We start from the raw sequence: 23,061 nt of genomic DNA, 5'->3' as shown, positions 1-23,061 counted from the left end.
TCTCTCGCTCACTCTCTCGCTCACTCTCTCGCTCGCTCTCTCGCTCACTCTCTCGCTCACTCTCTCGTTCTGCACGCAGCCCTTCTCTCTCTGACGCTCCGTCGTGACCCTTTCCCATTCCGATGACGTACGTGTACTAAAATAAAATAACTTCATCGCCAGGGCTTCAGATCAGAAGATCCACCGAGGCTCCCACGAGGTCAGTTTGGCACCGGCTATCGTAAAGTGCGATCACGTCGCTACACTTCTCCGCGGTGAGTACAATGTCTTAAAAACAAACGGCGATAACGCCTCTCAAAATAAAATGAACGCTGAGCCGCTTACGCGTTCCGAGCTTCAGCGGTGAACGTGACACCCACCCTGCAGCTTGGAGACGTTTCAGAGCGGGAATGGGCGACCTGGTCTGGTCCCTCTATCCCATCTGATCTCGCTCCCCATCCCACCACCGCACAACGCGAACCCTTCGCACTACGTAACACAATGCAACGATGAGTGTTATTTATAGTTTAATTTTGAGTTGAGCGAGGACCCTTGTCCTTGCCTGTGGCATTGTGGCGGTTCGCCAGCGCTTGATTCCGACAGGCCCGGCTCAGCCGATGAGACGCTGTGTGCCGGAACTGGTCCTAATTTTGCCTGCGCTCAATCAGCAGCAGTGCTGCTGAAATCATGGACTCCGATGGGTCGTGCAAGAAATGTTTTTATTTTACGACGGATGGATGTATGAAGGGGACAAATTGGCAGCTTATCCGCTTTCATACTTCAGAGTTATTTAACCATAGCCTGGAAAGGACAGCCGAGGTGGCTTCTCCCTTGCCTTCCTCAGCAATGTTTTTAGATGACACCAACACCAGATGCGGTGTATTGCCATCCCCAGGACGCCTGTTTGCACCACTGCTGCTGTTTATGCTGCTGCTGCTGATATATTTTTTGGTATTAATGATGCTTCCGCTGCTGATGCTGCGTTGCAGTTTCTAAAACCAACGCTGATTCCGTTGGCGCTGCCCATGCTGTTATTAATGCCGCTCGCGCGCCATTGTCCTGCATGCCCAATTGTGGCAAGGAACACTCGTGCACAAACAATATAACAATTACATTGCGCATAGGCCTCGGTCAATCCACTGCTGGCATGAGTGCCTGCCTATGCAGTGTCGCTCACGGCCGATGTTTGACCATACCTCACCGCGCTTACCAGAGCAGGTTGGTGAAGAGCGGTGGGGCCCAGGACCGGTTCAGATGTGACTCTCCCTCAAAACGGTAATATTTCCTGTCTTGTGTGATGATTCATGGGATCTAAAACATTTTGAAAGTTGCGAATGCTTCGTGGAAAGGTAGAAATCTGTGCTGAGCGCCATCGGTGAGTCGTGATGAACACGTGATGAACACGCGCAATGACAAGCACGTGTATGGAAGTAGTGGTCAAGTATAGGGAGGAGACCCCCTTCAAATACCATGTTCCAGATCGCTACTCCTACGTGAAAAGGGGGACAGTGAGCCCAATCGCCCTCCCCTTACCCCGTGGGTACCTAGCATCGGGCTTGTCGTCCACAGAATATCTGTAGCCCTTTTCCCTATCGCTCGTGCTTGTTCAATAAAAATAAAATACATACAAAAAATTAGTAGAGTTTTTCAAGTAATCCAATAAAAATTTAAACGTCAAAGGGAATCACTAATAAAATGAGCATCGCGCTATTGGTGCTCACCTCCTGTTTACAGCCCTGCAAAGCCAGTGGTGGAAATGTCACATTGCTGTGGTGAGCGTGGGTTTCGCCATAGCACAAGTACTGTTGACCTCCACAACGTAACATTCCGATGAGGTGCGTCGAGCCGTAGACACCATCCGAACGGGATCGGAAGAACGCCTAACGATATACACGTATGTACACAAACGTCATCGGAATGGAAAAAGCTTGATTTAAAGCTTTCGTGACTGCAGGAATTCGTACTCTTTGGGTCTTTCGGTAAAGCCACGTATATAGAAAAATAATAGATCACGACGTTTCGATCGCAACACAGGCAATCGTCTTCAGGTGATTGCCTGTGTTGCGATCGAAACGTCGTGATCTATTCATTTTCTATCTACGTGACTTTACCGAAAAACCCAAAGAGAGTGGAAAAAGCGTTGACCAGGGCGGCCGCGGGGTGCTCTAAACCGCGAACCTCTACAACAAGCGGCGACCGCGCCACCGATCGTCCGCGTCGCCGGCATGGAACGAGCTCCGCTCTACCATCGGCGCCAGCTCAGACTGCCCCGGGGGCGCGCACGCGACCGCTGTCCCCCTTACCTTCAGGCCTCCCCTGCTGCGCATGTAAATGTGCACCGTCTCGAAGAAGGACTTGTAGCGGTTGCCCAGGCTCAGCGTCCAGTTGTGGCACTGCACGACGGTGCCCGGTGGCGGGAAGGTACCGGCGGCGCCCGAGCCCGTCGCTGGCCCGGCCTCCGGGTGCCGCACCTTCTCCCATCCCGGGTAGCCGTCCCTCCCGGCCGGCAGCTGCCAGCTCTCCGAGTGGCTGCCGCCGAAGGGGTTCACCGAGACGGTGAGCAGCGGCTCCCCGCGCGCCGCGCTGCCGCCCGTTCCGTTTGCTCCACCGCCGCCCCCGCCGCCGCTGTTGCCGCCTCCGCCCGAACGGCTGGCGCCCGTCTTCGCGTGGCAGACGTGCAGGCTGATACCCAGCAGCATGTGCAGCGAGGTGGGGCGGTGGCGGTTGCTGCGCAGGCTGATGAGCATGCGGCGGCGGTAGAGCGGGTCGAACCACGAGTCGAGGTGCAGCTCGTTGCTCACGAAGGCGGCGTCTGGGACGACGAGGCGGTGGTCTCGTTTCTGCAGGAGGTACTTGAGCTCCAAGTCCTGCGGAGGTGCGTCGGAGAGTGTCGGTGAGGGTTTAACATCACGCGAACTCCGGTCATTCTCGCAGCAGCAGCGGCCGTTGGCTCGGACATCGAACAGTGACGGTCACCGCATCGCGCGGCACTTTCTGATGCGCTTCTGCGGCCGTCTGGAATGCTCTTCCTTCTGATATTGGGAGGGTAAAAGAACTATGCAATTTTAAGTCATCTATATTGAGAACTTATTTCTTTAGAACTGCTTGTTCTAGTTTGTTTTCCTTCCCCCGCACCTTCGATTAGCACGGTTGGCTATGTATGGTGCAAAGAAGTTCAACATACATATATGGGTTGTTTTAGAGGGTTCTAAATGGGTGCAGCATGGGCTGGAGAAGAGATGGACTGATGTGGTACAGGAGGATGTGGAGCTGAGTGGACTTGCCGATGACTGGTACCAGCGGTGTCAAGATCATCCTCTATGGAGGAGGCTCATGAAGGACGCTACTGGGCAGTTGGAGGCAGTCGCGCTCCAACAAAAGCGGATGGCAGAGGAGCGATGCTCACAACAGCGAGCGGAGCACCGGGTGCCATGACCTCCTGTCAGAGAGCCTTTTAACACTTCACGTGGCCTTGGAGTGCACATGGTCTGGCACAAGCGCTGCGGTGACGTAACTCCCACCTAGTGGGAATGGTGGATGCTGTTGTTGGGTGGAGTAATTGGTGGCTGGCCTGAGACCATCAATTCACTCTCTCCAGTTGAGGACTCGGTTTAATCACGGGCGGAGGAAAGGCAGTCTCAAATTACACTAATAGCTGATTTACATAAACTTCACAGCATTATAAAGTTGCACTTGACTTGCCCGTCAAAAACGAGTTCATTAATACTCTTTGGTTAATTCGGTAAAGCACGAAACAGCTGCAGTCACAAAAACTTCAAATCTCGATTGAGTTCATTAATATTGATGTATGGAACCTGTGGAACAATTGTTTTACCAGTGGAAGCATCATTGTGATTATTACTGTGGCGATAATACGACAAGCCTGATGGGTCGGTGGGAGGCAGAGCGGTACAAAATCAGTAGGTTGCAAGTTCAAATCCTATTTGGGGGTTAACTCATCCCATCATTCTGCCGGGGTCAAAAAATGAGTACCGCTAGGCAGGGAAGTCAACAGTGGTCGTCCTATGGGTAGATCCATCCACACCATAGCAATGTAGAATTTCCACCACTGGGCTGCGAGGAGAGATGAAGGACCATTAATGGGATTGAGCACAGGGAGAAGGAGGGACAGAGAGAGAAGAGAGAAGATTGCGAACGAATAGGACGAGAGGTGGAGACATGGAAGGAGATGAGAGAGGTGAGATGATGAGTTGGGGCAGGGCTTTGGAGGAAATCTAAAGACGAGTGTCAGGCATTTGCAATGACAGCGGTGCATACTCTTAGTTTTTTCGGTGAAGTCACGTCGGTAAAAAATGAAATTAAAATTAATAAAAATGAAAGGATAAAAATCACGACGTTTCGGAGGCAACACAAGCTTCCGTCTTCAGGTGAAACCGTCACAGCAAAATATTTGTATGGTTTCACCTGAAGACGGAAGCTTGTGTTGCCTCCGAAACGTCGTGATTTTTATCCTTTTATTTTTATTAATTTTTATTTCATTTTTTACCTACGTGACTTCACCGAAAAAACTAAGAGTGTGAATCCTTGCAGTCACGAAAGCTTCAAGGTAGCGGTGCAGTCAACGAGAAGCCAGCGGAGTCGAAGAAGCAGGAGAGGCGAAGTGTGAGAATTAAAGAGGAGGAGGGGGGGGCGGTGGGGCCCATTGACCGACTCTCCCACGCAGGCCATTCGTGGGGAGAGCGGCACACGCTTCAAAACCAGCAAGCGCCACCATCCCGCCGCGATCTACCTGGTTGTGCCGCTGGGTTGGACGGCAAGGTGTGGGCGTCTGGGTGAGTGGTTGGACCAAACCAAAAAAAAAGTGACAACCATATTGCAGCCTCCGCCTTGGGGATGCTGTATACGGTTGGAGAGGCTCATCCCCCCATCCAACACACCCCCAACAGTCCCCAGGAATTTGAGAACTCGAGTGTGATTAATTACCCACACGATGCGCCAGTGCCTGCTATTTAAATTTAGGTCAACGTGTCCCCGCTCCCGGAGGCGACTGTGGATTCATTATTAGTGGGATGCGGTGGGTTTGGGGGGTGGGGGGTTTTGTCCGAAAGCTACGTTCCAAAGCGCAAATAAAATCACGTTGAAAAATGTTTTTTTTATCTACGAACATATTGGCTTCCTTAGTCTGCGAGCTCAGGTCAGATATTTCACTTTTCGGTACCACCTGAGGTAGCATAACCTTCGTGGTCCCAATTGCCCTATGTGTCCAATGACGGTGAATTATGCGAAAGCATTTAAAACGAGCGGGCCCAGCAAGTAATTAACTGTTATCTATCTATATAAAAGGGAAATTTGTGAATATGTGTGTCTGTTCGAAATGTTTAGCGTACTTCCCAACATGCAACAAACTTGAAATTTGTCATGTGAGTAGCTTGCAGACTGTACACAATGCAAAACATATAAAAATAGACTTTTGTATTTTTTTGGGGGGGGCGGGGGCGCAATAATGATTATTTTGCACGGCAAGTGAGCGTTGACGTCACATCTGTGATGTCACCCGCACGCGGCAGCGTCATGCAGTGTGCCTGCTGACGTCACGCATCCCCCCCCACCCTCCGCGTAGGCTGTGTATTCAAATCCAAGACAACAATCCAAGTCTCGGGTGAAGCCGGGTCGTAAAGCTAGTTAGCCATATACGTACATCGGTACGACTAAAGTTTTTTTGCCAACTAAAATAGCACCAATTTCTGCTCTGACCTATGGGCTACACGGATGCCCGACGTTACCCACCAGCCACCCGTTCAGGTAGTTCTCTGCGGCGAGTAAAACGATGCCTTTAAAAACAACGGCGCTATGCCACTTGCTCCTTGCGAGACTCGGCGGTGAACGGGACCCCCACCCTGCATACGTGCAGCGTCCGAGAGGGTGCTACTGGTTAAGGTCCCACCACCCTCGTGGCAATGGGGCCCTGTCAATGCCGACCAAGGATATTAACAAATGCATACCCCCTGTGTACGATAGATAGAGAATCATGAAATAATCAATTAAAAATAAATGTATGTGCTCGTGATTCAAACGTCAAAATGCATGTCTAAGAAAAGACGATTTATTGTGAATTCAAATGTTACACCAACACTGAGGCTATTGTTTTTTTTATTTTACCAGGTAAGGCCCACTGAGCTGTATAGCTCGTGTTCAGAAGCGACCTGGCCACAAATGATAGCTCAACGAAGTGTCTTACCACGTGGACATCTATAGCAGCCACATACTCTAAACGGATGTCTCTAAATGTGGAGGGAAAAACCCGAGGAGCCGGAGAAAAATCCACATGACCACGGGGAGAACGTGCAGACTCCAAATACACAGGCGTCAGGGTCGGGATCGAACCCACAACCTCCTGTATACCAGGCGAGGGAGATAACATCTCACCACCGAGATGTTAACTCAGGGTAATACAATAAATGAGATGGAACAATACACAGATTCCACATGCGAGTCGGTACCATTGAGACAAAAAAAATAACAATTTGCTTATTGAAACATTTATCCAAAATCGTGTCAATTCATCAAATTGTATAAAGTACAAGAGGCAATAACTTAATGGGATTGTATTCCACTCTTAATCAATGACCCACGATTCCACGAGATCAAACATTGATTTTGTTGCAACATATTTTTCCATTAATTCTGTTTTGACTCACTGCCTTACAATAATCATAACGAGATTACCGTACTTAGGAAAGAAGGGCATAGCAAATGTAACTGATTATACCCTCGACTGTCATCTGAGAGCCATTAAAAGGGAAGCACCCCTTTCCTATCAAGAGACGCGTTTGCCTCGGGGGAGAAATGATCGGTTGGGCTCATAGGAGTGACACACACATATATATGCATGTGCATACACAAGGCGTGAAGACTTGAGTTGAGCAGCTTCAACACAAAGCCATCCATGCGTTCACCATTCTGTGCCGCACGTTCACAGCGGGGCCGTTTGATGACACACCACCTGCAGGCATCAGGCCTCTTATTCTGATGCAACAATTTTGTCAAATTAAATCGCCATCATCCCATTGATGTGCGTGACGCATTGATACTGTAGGGGTGCGGGGGTGGCGTTCCTTGGGGGGGAGGGAGTGGAATTCCCTTGGGGGGGGTGGAATTCCCTTGGGGGGTGTGGGGTTCCCTTCCACAGACTAAAGGCCAGAAGCATGTTGATGACCCACGTTTGTTTGCGGGGAGATGTAAAATGCACAAGAAGTGTGATGGTGGTGTTGCTGGCTCTTTGAGGGACCCCCCCCACTCCACCACATTTCGATATATAAACTCCTCGTGAGAGAAGAGATCTTGACAAGCGAAAGGGACATAGCGAGAAGACAGAATAAGAGAGATAGCAGGCGAGGCAGACGTGCAGTGAAATTGACAGATACGTAGTCAAGAGACTAATACAGATGATGCAAGATACAGAAAAATAGGGATCAGGAGGGATTATCCTTTGAATGTTATTTATTCATTTTTCTAAATCTCGATAATAATTACACAGCAGCTAATTTTTCGCTCGCCCCTATTTCTTTCCATTCATAAATCCTGGGCTCCCTTGAGCTATTGGGCGCTCTTAAGAACGACTGCTCGGTTTGCTGTTGCCTAGCGCCAATCTGCGCGCGCCTGGCAAAGCACTTCCTCGGAATGAAACCACGTCGACAGAAACTGAAGTACGTACGTCAGATTCTGACGTACGTATGTCAGTTTCTCTTCCGATTCCGTTCCGATGATGGACACGTACGTCAACGCCGATGACGTACGCGTCCACCGTCAAAGCTAAAACCGGGAGGAAAAGCCAACGTGTTACACCGGGAGAAAAAAAAAAAACTACAATTAAATAACTTTGTCGGTACCGAGGCTCCCACGAGGCCATGCGGGAGGGCGTGTGCCACGGTTTGGCCGCCAGCTATCGTAGAGCGGCGGTCGTGTCGCTACATTGTCTCTGCTTTGAGGACAATGTCTTTAAAAACAGCGGCGCTATGCCTCTCCCAATAAACCTAACGCCGGGCCGCTTGCGCATTCCGATATTCAACGGTGAACTGGACACCGCACCCAGCAGCTTGCAGACGTCTCTGGAAGGGTTAAAAACACACACACACAAGCGTGGGCGTGGAACGAGCTGCCTTGCGCAGATGGCGCTCGGCATTTTGCCCTCGGGCTGCAGAATCCTAGTCGCATCCCTTCAACCATCTGCGCGGCAAATGACATTTACACAGATCCTACGTTGCCCCTAATCCGCCCGTGAACACTGGTTCATCGTCCGGATTATTTGGGGGGGGGGGGTGAAAGAAACAACAACAACAACAACGATCGACCAAGCACCTGCTAATGAACGCAACCCGCCCCCCCCCCCCCCCCCCGCTGTTGGTGGGGTGGGACGCTCCTAGCTCCTAATCAAACCCGACACACGTCAGCTGTGGACAGGTGCGTTCACACTGAATAGGACGTTGGTGGGGGGAGCACTTGTTGGAAGCGCGCAGACGTGGCCGCGGCTAAGGATGCACGAGCAATGTAGGCCGTTAGGGGGATGACGTCCGCGGAAGGGAGATCAAGCGGAGCCGCCGATATCCTGGGCTCGAGGCTACGGTATCCGCTAGATGTGTTGCAATGCACCCTTGTTGTACTCTGTTCGATGGCTGACACGTGCATTAAACAGCTATCGATGTTGGGGCGCCTCAGTGCCGAGGCGTTCTCTCCCTGGTCTCATATGCAGGAGAGTCGTGGGTTCGATCCCCGTGGTGGTCGTGTGGAGTTATCTCGGGGTCTCTCCGGTTTTTGCCCTCCACATTTAGAATCAACATGCGTTTAGAGTAAAACGGCCACGACACATTTCCACACGATTAAAAGCCACTTCGTTGAGCTATCATTTGTGATCGCCAGTCAGGCCGCTTCTGAAAAAGAGCTACACAGCTCAGCGGGGCCTAACCTGGTAGGTAGAAAAAAAAAAGTTCATAACGTAAACATTACGCACGTAAACAAAAAAGTGATTCGTGTTTACGAATGTGCCGTCGCACCTGCAGGTCGAGGTCCGACTCGAAATCGATGAACAGCTCCGTCTCGTCCGGCCGCGCCGCCTGAGGCCTACACGTCCCGTCGGGCACCAGCGTGTAGCCGGCGCCGCACCCGCCGCACCGCGTCGCGTTGCCGCGGTCACACGACGTGCAGCGAGTGCCGGGTCCCGTCCGGCACGGAAGCGGACGCTGGCACACGGCGGGGCCCGGCGAGCCGGCGGGACACACGCACACGCCGGACTCCTCAGAGAAACGGCCGCCACTTCCGCCGGAGCTGCCGGAGCCGCCGCCGGAGCCGCCGCTGGTGCCGCCGCTGGCTCCATGGCCCGAGCAGTAGAGGAGAGATTGGACTCGCTCCAGCCACACGGACAGCGGCCTGCCAGGCAGCGTAAGGGGCGGGTGAGAGTTGAATGCCTCGATGTGGTGTCTCAGGTGTGAAGCTGCTAAACGGGTCCTTTCACCCGCGCCTCCGAGTAGCACCGTTGGCTACGTACGGTACGAAATAAGTTCGACGTGGGTACGTAAAACACCAAACCGTTTTTATTTCACCAGCTAAGGCCCACTGAGCTAAGCAGCTCTTTTCCAGAAGCGACCTGGCCACAAATCAAAGTTGCTTATCACGTGGGAATTTATAGCAGTCAAACACTCTAAACCAGGGGCGGTTTCTTCATTAGGATGATTGGGCGACGCACCACCAATGTCATTCAACCACAGAGTCACGCTAGCCGTCTCTGTGCCTCTGGATATAGTCCAATCAGCGTCATGTCACGTTCTGTGGAGTACCGCCTCTTTTTGGGTGATTTCACTCCGGCTGAGAATCGCCCCGAGTGGCCCCATAGACTTACATTCAAAGAAATTTTTTTTCGAACGGGGGGCGCTGCAATGCATTCTCTATGGCTTCCGGGAGGGCTCGCACTAACGTGCTTACGTCATCATACGTAAGCACGTTTCATCCAACAATATAATTTGTCGCCACCTAGTGGAATCTTTAATAAAATAAACTTGAGTGGATTGTATATTAATAGTGAGTATAGAAACAAACAAGATGTATTGTAAGAGTCACTTTATTTTTAATTAATATTAAAGAAGTGAAGTTGCCTTTACATGCTTAAGCTGTTAATTTATCCATTGCATGGGTGGACCTTATCCTTATCAATCATCCAGACATTTGCCCCCCCTGAGAGATTTTGCAGGAGCCGCCACTGCTCTAAACGCTATGTTGAATCTAAATGTGGAGAAAAAAACCACGCGACCACGGGGAGGACATGAAAACTCGAAACATACAGCAGGCGTCAGGGTCAGGATCGAACCCACGACCTCCTGTATACCAGGCGAGGTAGTTAACATCTCGCCAATGTGGTGCACACAGTGCACGTGCGCGTGATGACATTACATGACCGGTGACGTTACCTTGGTCCTCTGCTCCTGAGAGGCGTGGCTCTCATTTGATTGACATGTTTTCGTAATGCTTGTGTATCTTTAGTTTCATTCATTTAAGATTGCTCGCCAATTTGTTTAAATACGCGAAGGCTCCTGACGAAGCAAAAAAGAAACAGGTGCTCTCTAGCACTGAAAAAAATAATTACTCGAAATAAAAATACACATTGGCTCTGTAACAACGTGATTAACTAACGTTCTTTGAAATATAACAATGAGCATACAATTTGGTATTACCATTCAGGTTAATTACAGTAGTGAATACAATTTAGCATGCCGTTTAGTTAGTCCTAACATTGCATTCTAAGTACATCACACACTTAAAACCAATTTAGAATTATTCAGGCTAAGAGCACATTATTGTTTTATTATCTGGAAGGTTTTATCCGGTGGGGTGACTCGGTGGCAGAGCGAGCGAATTGCAATTGGAAGGTTGGGAGTTCAAATCCTGGTTGGTGGGGGTTGACTTAGCCCATCATCCCTCAATGGTCGATAAAATAAATATAATTTTCCGTGGTAGTTAACAGTGGTTGTCCCTAAGTATAGACTCTACCCCACCATAGCAATGTGGAATTTCCACCACTTGCTCAGGGCTGTATATAGGAGATGAAAATTGTCGCAGTGCTCACTTGAACAGGAAACATTCTTTGACTCTGTTTGACCTCAAAGGATTTTCTGCACTGGATTTTCCTGTCCACCTGTTTTTCACAAATAATGATCGCGCCCCACCAGTGTGATATAATGCAGCCTATAATTTGATCCCAGTTACGCAGTTTGTCTGGCAGAACAAAAAAAAGCTAAATTCGCAAACGTAAGATTCCGAGGTCAAATTCCGGTCGGAGTTCGACTCACGAGACCATCATTCTCTCCAGGATCGATAAAATAATTACAACTTTGAAAAAAAGTCGACAACGACCATAGCCGTCCGATCGCGTTTGCAGCCTGTAGTACTGTGTGTCGTTTGACACGTTGTCCGACGTTTCGCTCCACGTGCCGGGAGCTTCTCGGGGAACCGACTCGGGGGAAGCTCCGAGCACGGGGCAGCGAAATGTCGAGCGAGTTCCCGGGCAGAAACGTTAACCGTCACCGACCTCTCGGCCGGCATCTGCACGGTGGGGTTGCTGTCGCAGGTGCGGCTCAGCGAGTAAATCCGTCGCGCCGTGCGCTCCGCCCTGGCGCGGACGCCGGCCGCGTAGACACGGACGCGGCCGTACTGCAGCTGCAGGTCCCGCTCCGACGCCCACAGTTGGTAGAGCTCGGAGCGCGAGAGGAAGCGGCCCGAAGGGAGGCGGCGCACAAACGCCCGGAACTCCTCTGCGAGACAGCAAGAGAGGGAGGGGAGGGAGGGAGGGAGGGGGGGAGGGAGGGAGGGAGGGAGGGGGGGAGGGAGGGAGGGAGGGGAGGGAGGGGAGGGGGAGAGGGGAGGAAGGGAGGGAGGGGAGGGGAGGGGGGGAGGGAGGGAGGGAGGGAGGGAGGGGAGGGAGGGAGGGGGGGGAGGGAGGGAGGGGGGGGAGGGAGGGGGAGGAGAGAGGGAGGGGGGGGGAGGGGGAGGAGGGAGGGGGAGGAGAGAGGGAGGTAGGGGAGGGAGGGAGGGAGGGGAGGGGGGAGGGAGGGGAGGGAGTGGTGGAAAGAGGCTTTGATTAGGTTTTAATTACAATTAAGTTACGCGTTGATGGATTCTGTCCAATTACTAGAAATGTTTTTTAATTGGGGCGTTCCTGTGAAAACAATGTGTAAATCACGGCGCGCGATGCCAGGGAGTGGCCGTTATAAGAGGTCTCGTTTATATTTTTTAAAAACCATCCGTCATTCAGAAATCTTTCAGAATCAGATGAGACATCCAGGAGGGGCGGGCCAGAAAGTTACAACAACAAACAGTACAAAAAAATGCAACAAACAATGCAATGTATTTCAAAATAAAATCAATATTGATTAGCATAGGGTAAAAGCACAGGTTGCAGGCTTCCAATAGCGTGCTCACACCACCACGACTGTTGGAAGAGCCCCTACTCGCGGCAACTCAAGAGAGACCTCCCCCGCCCCCCTGGAGTGTATTTTGCCTACTCCTCCACCAACTGCAGCTGCAGACAAACTTGAGAGAGGTGAGAGGGGCCGGGGGCCACACTTTACCCCACCGCATGTGAACTGCCGATCGACTAAACTGTGGCGCACCGATTTAGAAGGCTTGGATTTTAACAAACGTGCACCATCGTTTTTGTTGCCACGCCGGGAGATCGAATCGAACCGGCGTCCTCGGGAATTCCAACTCCGGCGCGCTTCACCATCACCCGACGGCATCACCCGGCGAAGCACAGAACGCGGCAATAACGTGGTAATGGCAGACAGAGAGGTTGATGGGGGCTTAATATGATTCGGGGGATCCGAAAGCCACACATCTTGGCGCGTGTCGTTAATTGAAAGACACCGCTGAGTGATGGGCTCATTTCTCTTCTGACACTCGAGCCAAACTGAAGAGAACATTTTGGGGGAGCCGTACTTGCCATTTGAATTAGGTTACTATTTGGCGGAGGTCAGTAAAAGTCCCCTGTATGAGAGGGGGGGGGGGGGAGCAGATATTAAAAAAAACTCAATTACCACTGCCATCAGTACTCAATGTAATTCTGGGCACGTAAATATTTAGCAGGCCGTTTCAAAGGCTGTCGCGCAGACTCGGCAAGTGAATTTGAGGATGTGGCAAAACTGCGATGGTTCGTTCATCTCCGTTCACTGTTACTTAGACGGCTAGCAGTGGTGCACGTTCCTTGCACTGGCAGCAGGGCTCATCAAATGCCACTAAGTACTCTCTCCTGGAGCCCGAGACCTCTCAATCACGTGACTGCTCTTCATTATTCGCCTTAATTATTTTTGAAAGGGGAAGTGACACATTAACCAAATGTTTCGCTCGCCAGCTATGGCAAATTATGGCAGGCGTTACTCGAGAGGAAATTCTTCTTGCGGTAGACCACAGAGGCCATTAAAGTGTGGGTGCCAGGCTCAGAGGATCTAAAGGCGCCTTCGGAAGCATGGAAAATTAAATCTTATTGCCCCGCCACCCACAACCCCGCCCATCGGTTCCTGAGACTCCTCGCCAATCTGCCGCCGCTGCAGCCGCTGCATGATTTGGCGCCGGCGTGTAACTCCTGCAACTCGGGCCACTCAGAGACATTATTACATTTATTAGCAACGAGACACCTGGGCAATTTCCACGGGCATCGCGGGGATACACGGACACGTTGGTGAGTTATTGGACACTACCAATTTCCTAACGGCATCTTGACCCCTCCAAAGAACGGAGGGGAAAGACGGGCTCGGGAAATGTGCCCGAGTTAATTTCATTTAAAGCTGCACAGTCTCGAAGATTGAATGACCGACCGGGCGCTGAATGGCCATGCGTGATAATGCCATTGATATTCCGCGGCGGCGGCGCTCTGCAAGGCAAACATCGAAGCGTCAGTGGGAAAGGATAAGTCACAAGTGCGGCACTTTCCGCAAATGCAATTTGCTTTCATTGCCGCCCACTCTTTTTCGTCTCAGGGCGTTGATTAATCATCTGAATTGTTCTACATGGGAAAAAAATAAATAGAATGAATAACGGTAACACTCGGTGCGAGCGTGCGTGCTCGCGCGCCGCAAGATCGCGATGGAATGAATTTTGACATCACGGTAAATATGCAACAAAATAAAACGTGTATTTTTTGTTTGTTTTACTTGGCCGTTTAAGAAAACGTGATTCTTGAGCTAACAGTACTGCTACAAACGTTGAATTATTGCCAGGAACAAGGAAATCGTACGACAAAATAATCGCTGAGGCCTTGGTTTCCCATAAGTCTCGTGAAACGGGGCAACACAATTAATTAACTCTTTCCAGAGGACATCGATTCTACCTCCCGGCGTGGCAGCTGAAACAGGTCAAAGGTTATTGAAGCCCTTTCACCCAGTCAACCCAGCAGCGTAAATGGGTTCAACCCGGACAGTCGGTCGGCAGGTCGCATGTGACGTCTGGCTTGTGTGGACACGTAGGCCAATTACCCTCTGAAGGGGCTCTCTCGAACTCCCTTCTGCCAGCAGTGGCATGAGGATGCAATTGAAGGGCTGGTTATACAGGAGGTCAAGGGTTCAATCCCAATCCTGTATATTTGGAGTTTGCATGTTCTCCCTGTGATCATGTGGATTTTTTTCTGGGTCCTCCAGATTTTCTCTCCATATTTAGAAACATGCGTTTGGAATATTTGGTTGCTATAAATGTCCACATGATAAGCCACTTCGTTGAGTTTGTGGCCATGTCACTACTGAAAAAGAGCTATATAGCTCAGTAGGCCTTACCTGGAAAAATAAAAAAAATGTTGCATAGTTTCACAATTTACCGTTATCATAACTGTTCAAACGAAGGCGATTTGAAGTAATACAGAGTCATATTAAGTTTACAAACCAAAATGCATAGTGAATGAATGTGCAGCCCTTGGTCAATGCACTATTGGACGAATGCTTCCACACGCTGTGTCAGTTGTAGGGATGTCTGATCATGCTTCACCAGGCTGGTCAGTGCGAGTTGGTGAAGTTGGTGAAACCAGTAATGGTTAAAATATCGCGAGACACTGATTTTAGCCACGATCAGGAATTGCATTTCAGGTCGTCAGGTTCACGGTGCAGCGTGCTAACCACTGTGCCACTGCTCCATGCCGGCACAGTTTATTGAATACAAATGATCAGAATACAAATAATTTATTTATTGAGAGAAGAATGGAACGAGGCAACAATATGGACAACTGGGCCTTTGAGATAGAGGCTGTATGTCAAACTCGGGTAATATATTTGCTCAAAGAGATTTACACAGGGATATCTCGCTTTCTGTCCCGTATATATATGAGGAAGCTGTATTGGTGTTTGAAATAAAAAATGAAAAATATCAATATCAACTGGCTCTTATCACAGCGGTTGTTTATTTGGCACTGATAAAAAAAAAAGGTCCACATAAAAAATGTGCGTCTCATCTCTTGCATATCCAACGGCTTTATATTTTCACTCAATATGTTTTTTTTGGTCAATGTATCAATTCTTTTTTTAACCGTGCATAACGATCTTGGCGATGAATCACTTGGAGATGCTAATCATTCAATATTGAAGAAGAAGAAGAACCCACGCCAAATGTGCATTTTTTTTTTTACTCGTATCTTGATCTCGATATTGCATTAACTTGCCGTTCAGGGTTCCGCCAAAGAATTGTGGCCAACGGCCCTCTAGGCAGGCGGGGCCTGTGATGACTCAGACATTTCACTGCCACGAATGTCAACGGCTCCGTTTTCACCAACTCCGACCGCCACTGCACCTCATTGCATTTTTCATTACGAGTTTAATCGCCTCTTATATTGGCCGTGCGGGTGGCGCCGCAATTGGCTCACGCTGCAGACTCTTCATTCCGAGGGTTGCCAGTTAAAATCTCGCGTCGGAGGTTTTGGCCCGGCCCTATCATCTCTTCAAGGGTCAGGAAAACTTGTGTCGCTTTGTGGAACGTTAACGTTGGAGAGGTTTTTTTTCTAGTAATAGGTTTTTACTCTTCCAACTGGGACAAAAACTGACACCTTTATACAAGGGATCATGTTTACAATAACCACAACACAAGCAGTCAAAATGCAAAAAAAAGAAACAACTATGATAATGATATGTATAAAGGTGTCAGTTTTTGTAGCAGTTGGAAGGGTAAAAACCTATTACTATATTTTGCCACTGGTAAAGGAGGTCTCATAGTGTAAAGGTTTTATTCTGTCATAAGACAATTTTTTTGCACTGTGCCCAATGGTCTTTTGAGCATTAGACACCACTTTCATTCAATGGATTTAAAGCAAAATATGTATGTGTGTGTGTGTTTATATATACTGTAATACGGGGAGTGGTGGTGTAGCGGTTGGAGCGCTGAGCTACGAACCTGACGACCTGAGTTCGATTCCTGCTCACGGCCAACACCAGTGACGATTATCTGAACCGATCTTGGGCCTCCCCTAGGTCAAATTCAGCCTCAACTGAGTATCTGGTGCAATGTGTAAACATCGTGTAAACATCGCCACTGGGGAGACAAAGGTGGGTGTGGTGCTGGCCATCCACCCCCTCGTGTGCCGTGCCGGCCTTCATAGGTGCTCATTAACAGCACTTGCCCCAACAGTCTTTTAAAGGTTATACCGGGGATCTTTGTTTTAAATACAGTAATGTATTTATTGTGTTAATGGATGCTCCCATGGTGTAACGGTCAGAGCGCTGGCACGACAGTTAAAACATCTATCAATCAAGTCAAAACGTTGTTTCTTTAAAGGCACATTTTTTAAAACAAGGGGCCGGTAATACATGATCATTCTTCAATATTAGTGTAAAACCATTGAATTGCAATAATAATTAGGTGAACCTTCAACCACGCATTTGGTTACAAATGTGTTCACCACAGTTAGTCGATTGGTCGTATCACGTTCGGTGGGCTAAAGTGTGGATACTCTCACCTCTTCCAAGATGTCTGACAAGCATGAAAAAGTCTTCGGTAGTGGAGGCCATTATACCAGCAGTGGCCCGAACAAGCAATTGAGGTGCTGTACCTTTCCCATACATTACATATTTTTGGTTAAATATATACTGGTATCCCTAAGCGATGGGTAAAACTTCTAATGAAGGCTTAGCCTCACCTTAGAAATACAATGCAAAACCATAAAGCGCGTCCATACATTTTCAAAATTATTCCTTCAGCTGCGTTGCGTGCAATTCAAACGGAACTGCTTCCGTGAGCCCTGCACAGCATCGCACCCAACATACCAAACGCTACAGCCATCACATCGCCAATATGCAGTAAAATGAAATTGCTGCTGCTTTGCCCACTTCATTTGCTGAAATCTCCCAGGGTGGCCACGGGGACCGGCAGATGTTTTTTTTTTGTCGGTCATTTGATCAAATTGCCAATAGTTCTTAGTTCCATTGGGATCCCGTGAGAATTCTTAGTTCTGGCCCTTTCCGTGAAAGTTTATTGAACCCAGCGGGGACTTAGCACATTGTCCCGCAACGTTGTCCCTTTTTTTTTTGCTGAAATTATGATTAAGTCGCCTCCTGCGCGGTGGTTAGCGAAACAGACAACGGGGTAAACGTTGCGGTGGCCGAGAGCGGGCAAGCAGTTCAATAGCTAGGTTAGAAACTGGTCTCCCGCAAACAAAAGAAAAAAAGCTTAATTTCACCATTGAAAAAGAAAATACATTTCAGACGCAATACTGTACATTCAATTGGCACCGCTCAATGAGCGACAGATGAACAAGGTGTCCCTTTTTATTTTTGAGATCCAATTCACTGCGGGCACACAAGACGGTGTGGCAGGACCCGGCTGCCAATTTCACCCGTTTGCTCCGAGGGCTCCTTGGAGCTGATGAGAGCCTGGTAGAGTAACAATGCCGCAATTTTTCGCGATCGATTTGCGCGTCGGTTTGACCTGGCTGCGCTTGGGACATGGTCAACGCTCACTAGGCGCTCAAAGTAGTCGTTGGTGAGGTCATTTCACGCCACCCGCCGCTGGCATTCAATTCTGTCGCTGGTAAGTGCCCGTCGTCGCGTCCTGAGAATTGACACGAAGGTAATTTACCACGGATGTCACGATGTGATGCTGTCCTTTTTTTTTTTACGGACAGAATGTAAATAAGGCTCACATGTTTTAAGTGCTTATTCAGAGCGGGGCACAAGAGAGTGGAGGGATAAAGTGTGTGCGATGGGTAGTTTACAGGCGACATTTTACGATGTTTTGGCTCAAAAATACTGCGGAATTCTAAAATGCGTCGTCATCAACAGCCATTATCCATGCACTGCTGGATGAATGATTTCCCACTCAACTGCAATTCTGCATCGTGTGGCAATAGATGATGTCCACTTGCAATGCGCAACACAGAAATTGCTTGCTCTCGAAGAGACAACTACTCACGAGGCACAAATAATCACAGACATCGCCTCCGCAATGAGCGGTGAATGCTCAGATTCTGAATCTTTATTTAGACTCTATGTATGTTGAACTTCTTTTGCACCGTACGAAGCCAACCGTGCTAATCAGATGTGCGGGGAAGAACCACAAACTAAACACAAAAAGCAGTTTGAAACACATGAATTTTCAATCTAGATTTAAAAGGGCATAGCTCCAGTGGCTTCCTAAGGAAGAGCGTTCCAGACGGCCGCAGTAGCGCATCTGAAAGCACTCGATGCGGTGACCATCTTTGTTCGATGGCAAGCCAAAAGCTGTCACGTGATGGTTTATGCTCCTTGAGAAATCTGATGACCTACGAAGCTCTTTATCACAGATGTCCAGGAGCTATCCCCCCCCCACACCCCCCCCACGCCCCACGCCCCCACACGCCACACCTCTACGCCCCACACCCCCACACCGCGTGCCCTGCACCTCTGTGCATGCCCCACACGCCCACACCCCTACAACCCCGCGCCCCACACCCCCACACCCCGCGCCCCACACCCCACACCCAACACCCCCGCACCGCCTCGCCCCCAGCACCCACCAGAGTTCTCGAACGCCTCGTAGGCCGCCGACCACTTCTGGCGAAGGCGTCGCAGGGTGTCTCGCAGGGCGCGCACGTCGGCCTCGGGGCAGTTGCACTCTGGGAAGGCGGCGTGGCAGCGGCACGAGCAGGCGGCGCCGCGGCACTCGAACCAGCCCTGCCCGTCGCACAGCACGTGGCCCAGCGCCGCGCGCACGAAGCGCTCGCGCAGGTAGGCCGGCAGGATGCTCTGCATGCCTGCGCGGGGCGGTGGGCGGTGGGGTCAACGTCGGTGGCGTTTTGGCAGTCGCTTCGGAAACAATAAATTAGTTAATGCCTCGGTGGGCTTTGCCTGTGCGGGATGGGGACGGTTTGGTTTTTAATCGTGTGTTTTTTGGGTGATTTGTTCGCATTTGCTGTGCTTTGGGGCTCCTGTCGTGTTTTTGTATTGATTGTTGTAACGTTCTTACCCGCCCCGAACGGACATCTGTGAAAAAGAGCTTTAGAGCTCGTCGGATTCCTCCAGTATGAGTAAATTTTCTGATTCTGATTTTGGGTGGTTCAACCGTTGTGCGTGTACGTGCGCATGTTGGACTTCTTTCGCACCATACGTAGCCAACCGTGCTAATCGGAGGTGCGAGTTAAAGCCCTGCTCTGGGTGACACCTGAAAAATGCATAGATTGTCCACAGTGCGATGGAAAGGGCACTGCATGACACAGACGCATGATTCGGTGTTTGTTCACTGGCTGATTGCATCGCGGTCGGCTTGCCCAGATGAAATGTGGCCCCAAAATGAAATAATAACAATTTGTATTCATAAAGGTGGAAAACAGTTAACAACAACCACGTGAAGAAGAAGTGAGAAAGACGTTTGAGAATAACTAAAGAGAGAAAAACATTTTAACCAGATACGCTTTCAGTCTAAATATGGGTGCAGCATCGAAATATCTTGCTCGTGCCACTGCTGGCAGAAGGGCCCCCTTCTTCAAGAGGGAGCTCTCGGGAGCCTCTCTAGAACGGCCGTTCTCAACCCATGGGTTGCGGGCCCCTGACTTTCAGGCTGCGGCATGGACACGGTGCAGGGCGAATATTGACTGTTGCGCGGGGAGACATGGGCGCCGCTTTGCGGCGGCAAACGCACGAATGCAAGGCAACTCGCCAATAGCGATTTTTTTTTAAGCACCATGATCCCATCTTGACGTATGATATCGTTTCGTACGGTATCGTGAAAATTGATATCCCGGCCACCTTCCCCCCACCCCACTTAGTGTTGGGCGAAGTGGAGGAAGAGGGGGCGGCCGTAGAGGTGTCGTTATTTATTATTCATCGAACGCCTTTGGAAACGGCGCGGTTCAATTTTGCCACGATCAGCTGCTTTATAATGAGGTCCCGTTCGATGGTTAGCGCCGCTGAGTTACAGCCCTGCCATGTGGTGCTGTGCACGGGATGCTTGCCTCCCGTGAGCCACGGGCAGAGAGTTTCCCCACTTGAATCTCAGACGTTGCCAATTTGCTCGTTCTGCCCAGTGTGGGCCTTCCCAAAAGGAGTGGCCAGGTACAAGACATTATGCAGAAATGTTCTCCCTTTAGACAAAATCCGAGCCACATTGCTTGATATTTTGGCCGTCTCTCCCACAACGTGCAATTTATGAGATGCCGGTTGCTGCAAATGTCGCATTTTGAGATCTATTAAAACTATAACTTTCATTTTATTTTACCAGATAAGGCCCACTGAGCTATATAGCTCTTTTTCTAAAGCGACCTGGTCACAAATGACAGCTCAATGAAGTGGCTTTTCACGTGGAAATACATAGTAGCCAAATGCTCTAAAAGCACGTTTCTAAATGCGGAGGGGAAAACCAAAGGATGCGGAGAAAAAATCCACGCGACCACAGGTAGATCATGCATCAGGGTCGGAATCAAACTCCTGTATACAAGGCAAAGTAGTTAACACCTCGCCACCATGGCATCAGATCAGTATTGAGGTGATGCCCTGCCAGTTTCTGCTCACGCCACTCTTGGCAGAAGGGCCTCCACTAGCTACAGCCATTGGTTGGCCTACTCTTTCACACTGGCCAGACATTGTGGATGAGGTGGGGGTGCCCACCCTTTATCCCTACCACAGACGACCTGCCAATTCGACTGACTGTGTTGCGCCCCGTTTATACTGCGGCTGGTTGCACAGAGACAGCCAGAAGCATTTATAAGAAGCTTACGCTATTGCCTCAACCGCCGCGGTGAAAGATCGAATGAAACCGACGACCTATGAATTGCAAGTCGAGTGCGTGTTCGCCAGTACACCACGTCATCATGAGATCAATAGAACGTCCGTAATTTCATAAATGCAGCGAGTACGTGTGAAAAACAACGAATGAGTGGTTTTGAATTTTCAATCCGTCATTTCGAAGAGTGGCGGCAGTGTCAGCGTCAAGACTGTTTTGGTTAATGTGCCTGTCAAAGCCATTACGATGGCACAATTCATGGCAAAAGCTGGCAGTAAAACAAATAGGATACAAAAAAAAAGAAGAAACCAATTGAGCGATAAATATTTAATGATGTCTAAAACGGTCCACTCCTCAACTTCCTGCCGTAATGATGGCTTAATTTTTTTCTTTTGCGTTAGCAGATGTGCCGAATCACCCTGGGGAAGGTGCTTATACATGCAGGACAAGTGCTGTGCTGACGTGCAAAAGACACTGGCTTTATCAGCATTGTGCACAGAATTTCCGTTTTTTTAATTCTATTTATTGCATTTTATTGTATTATTTAGTGTATTTCGCCACAGCTCTTAAAGAGACTTCACCACTGCTGCTGCTGCCACCGCCAGACAAGCAGCTCGCGAAAAGCCCGCCCACGCGACCGCACACGCCTGCGCTGGGTGCATTAACCTATTCAGGTTTCACGGAGCACTCCTGTAGGTGTCATAAATATGCCAGATTAAGTAAATTAATGACTGGGAGTTGTGAAAACTCAATCAGCTGGATCGGAAACACACGTGGCCCGGGCCGTGCAAATGTGCTCTGGCCGAGCCCGAGAGTACTAAAGTCTTTAAAGTATGTTATTTATCTACATTTTAAAAGTATAGCGGGTTTTCAATGAAGCAGCTGGTCACTGGTGAAGGTCGTGAATGAGAGTGTCTGTTCGCAGCCACATATATTGTATCGTCATATATTTTTTTTTAATCCAGAGGTCTCTGGTTTCGATTCGACCTCGCGGGCGGCAGTTTAAGTAATGGGGCGAGTTTCTTAATTCCTACCCCTCTCGCCTCTTTCCGGCCAGCAGTCGAAAGAGATGCACCGCAGTTAGACCATCGACAGGCCCCGTGTCGGTGGAGTAAAGGGTGGTTAACTCCCACCTCCTTCAAGACGCCTGGCCAGCGTGAAAGAGTAGGCCAAGTAACTCACTAGAGACTCTCTCGTGGAGGGCCCTTTCACCAGCGGCGGGGGTGGAAAAGCAAAAGCAGGACAGCATCGCGACCTCTTCAATGAAAATAAAAAAAATTCAATCTTGGCTTTCCGCGTAATTTTAAACTTAGAAATATCCGGACAGTTAGGCAGTAAATGAGCTGGATTTTTGTAAAATATATATTCCCGTTCCGAATTCACGTAAGGGATTTGTGGATTGCCCTCACCGTAATGACTATTCTGGCAAAACAATCTGTTTTGGGGGGGGGGGGGGGTTGGGCAGCAATTTATTCCAAATGCTCTGAAGGCCCTCCGGAATTGCGAACAATAATGGAATGAGAGCAAGTGAGCAAGCGAGGGTTTGGAAGCAATACACCTTGAGATAGGAACACGGGACAGCGGATATTTTGCTCAGCAGACCTTCACGAGGGTTATACGATAACATAAATAATAGCGGCGCAATGTAACCGCAATCTTTACTCCCTAATAATAGTGGTGCTTTGTGCCAGGAAAGCAGATTTGTTAGCTTTGTGTAAAAACTAGCTTTTGCTACATATATCGGTTCAGGGATGCAACGTTTGCGCCTTGTGCCAATAGCTTAACGCGATGGCTTTTGCCAATAACGTGCGGCCACACGGCAGCAAGCCTGAAGCCTGACCACACTGATGAGACCCGTGAAGGTCAAAACCAGCCCAGAGTTCGCCTGCTTAAATACAACGCTGCTGCGGAAACACT

At 49.5% G+C, this 23,061-nt stretch overlaps 1 protein-coding gene across 1 annotated transcript in view; it reads right to left on the bottom strand.

The window, feature by feature from the left end:
• Positions 1-23,061, bottom strand: part of LOC144948498 (BMP/retinoic acid-inducible neural-specific protein 1-like) — a 106,241-nt gene that overhangs the window by 4,936 nt on the left and 78,244 nt on the right. Inside the window, exons 6-9 of the mRNA XM_078878017.1 lie at positions 18,944-19,180; positions 11,516-11,738; positions 8,991-9,363; positions 2,283-2,846 (exon numbers count right to left, since the gene is read on the bottom strand). Coding sequence (XP_078734143.1) covers positions 2,283-2,846; positions 8,991-9,363; positions 11,516-11,738; positions 18,944-19,180 — 1,397 coding nt within the window. The remainder of the gene's footprint in view (positions 1-2,282; positions 2,847-8,990; positions 9,364-11,515; positions 11,739-18,943; positions 19,181-23,061) is intronic.

This window comes from Lampetra fluviatilis, chromosome 49 (genome assembly GCF_964198595.1).
Source record: "Lampetra fluviatilis chromosome 49, kcLamFluv1.1, whole genome shotgun sequence".
Lineage (NCBI taxonomy): Eukaryota > Metazoa > Chordata > Hyperoartia > Petromyzontiformes > Petromyzontidae > Lampetra > Lampetra fluviatilis.
The sequence above is the reverse complement of the archived record's forward strand: the minus strand, read 5'-3'. Positions and strand labels throughout refer to the sequence as shown.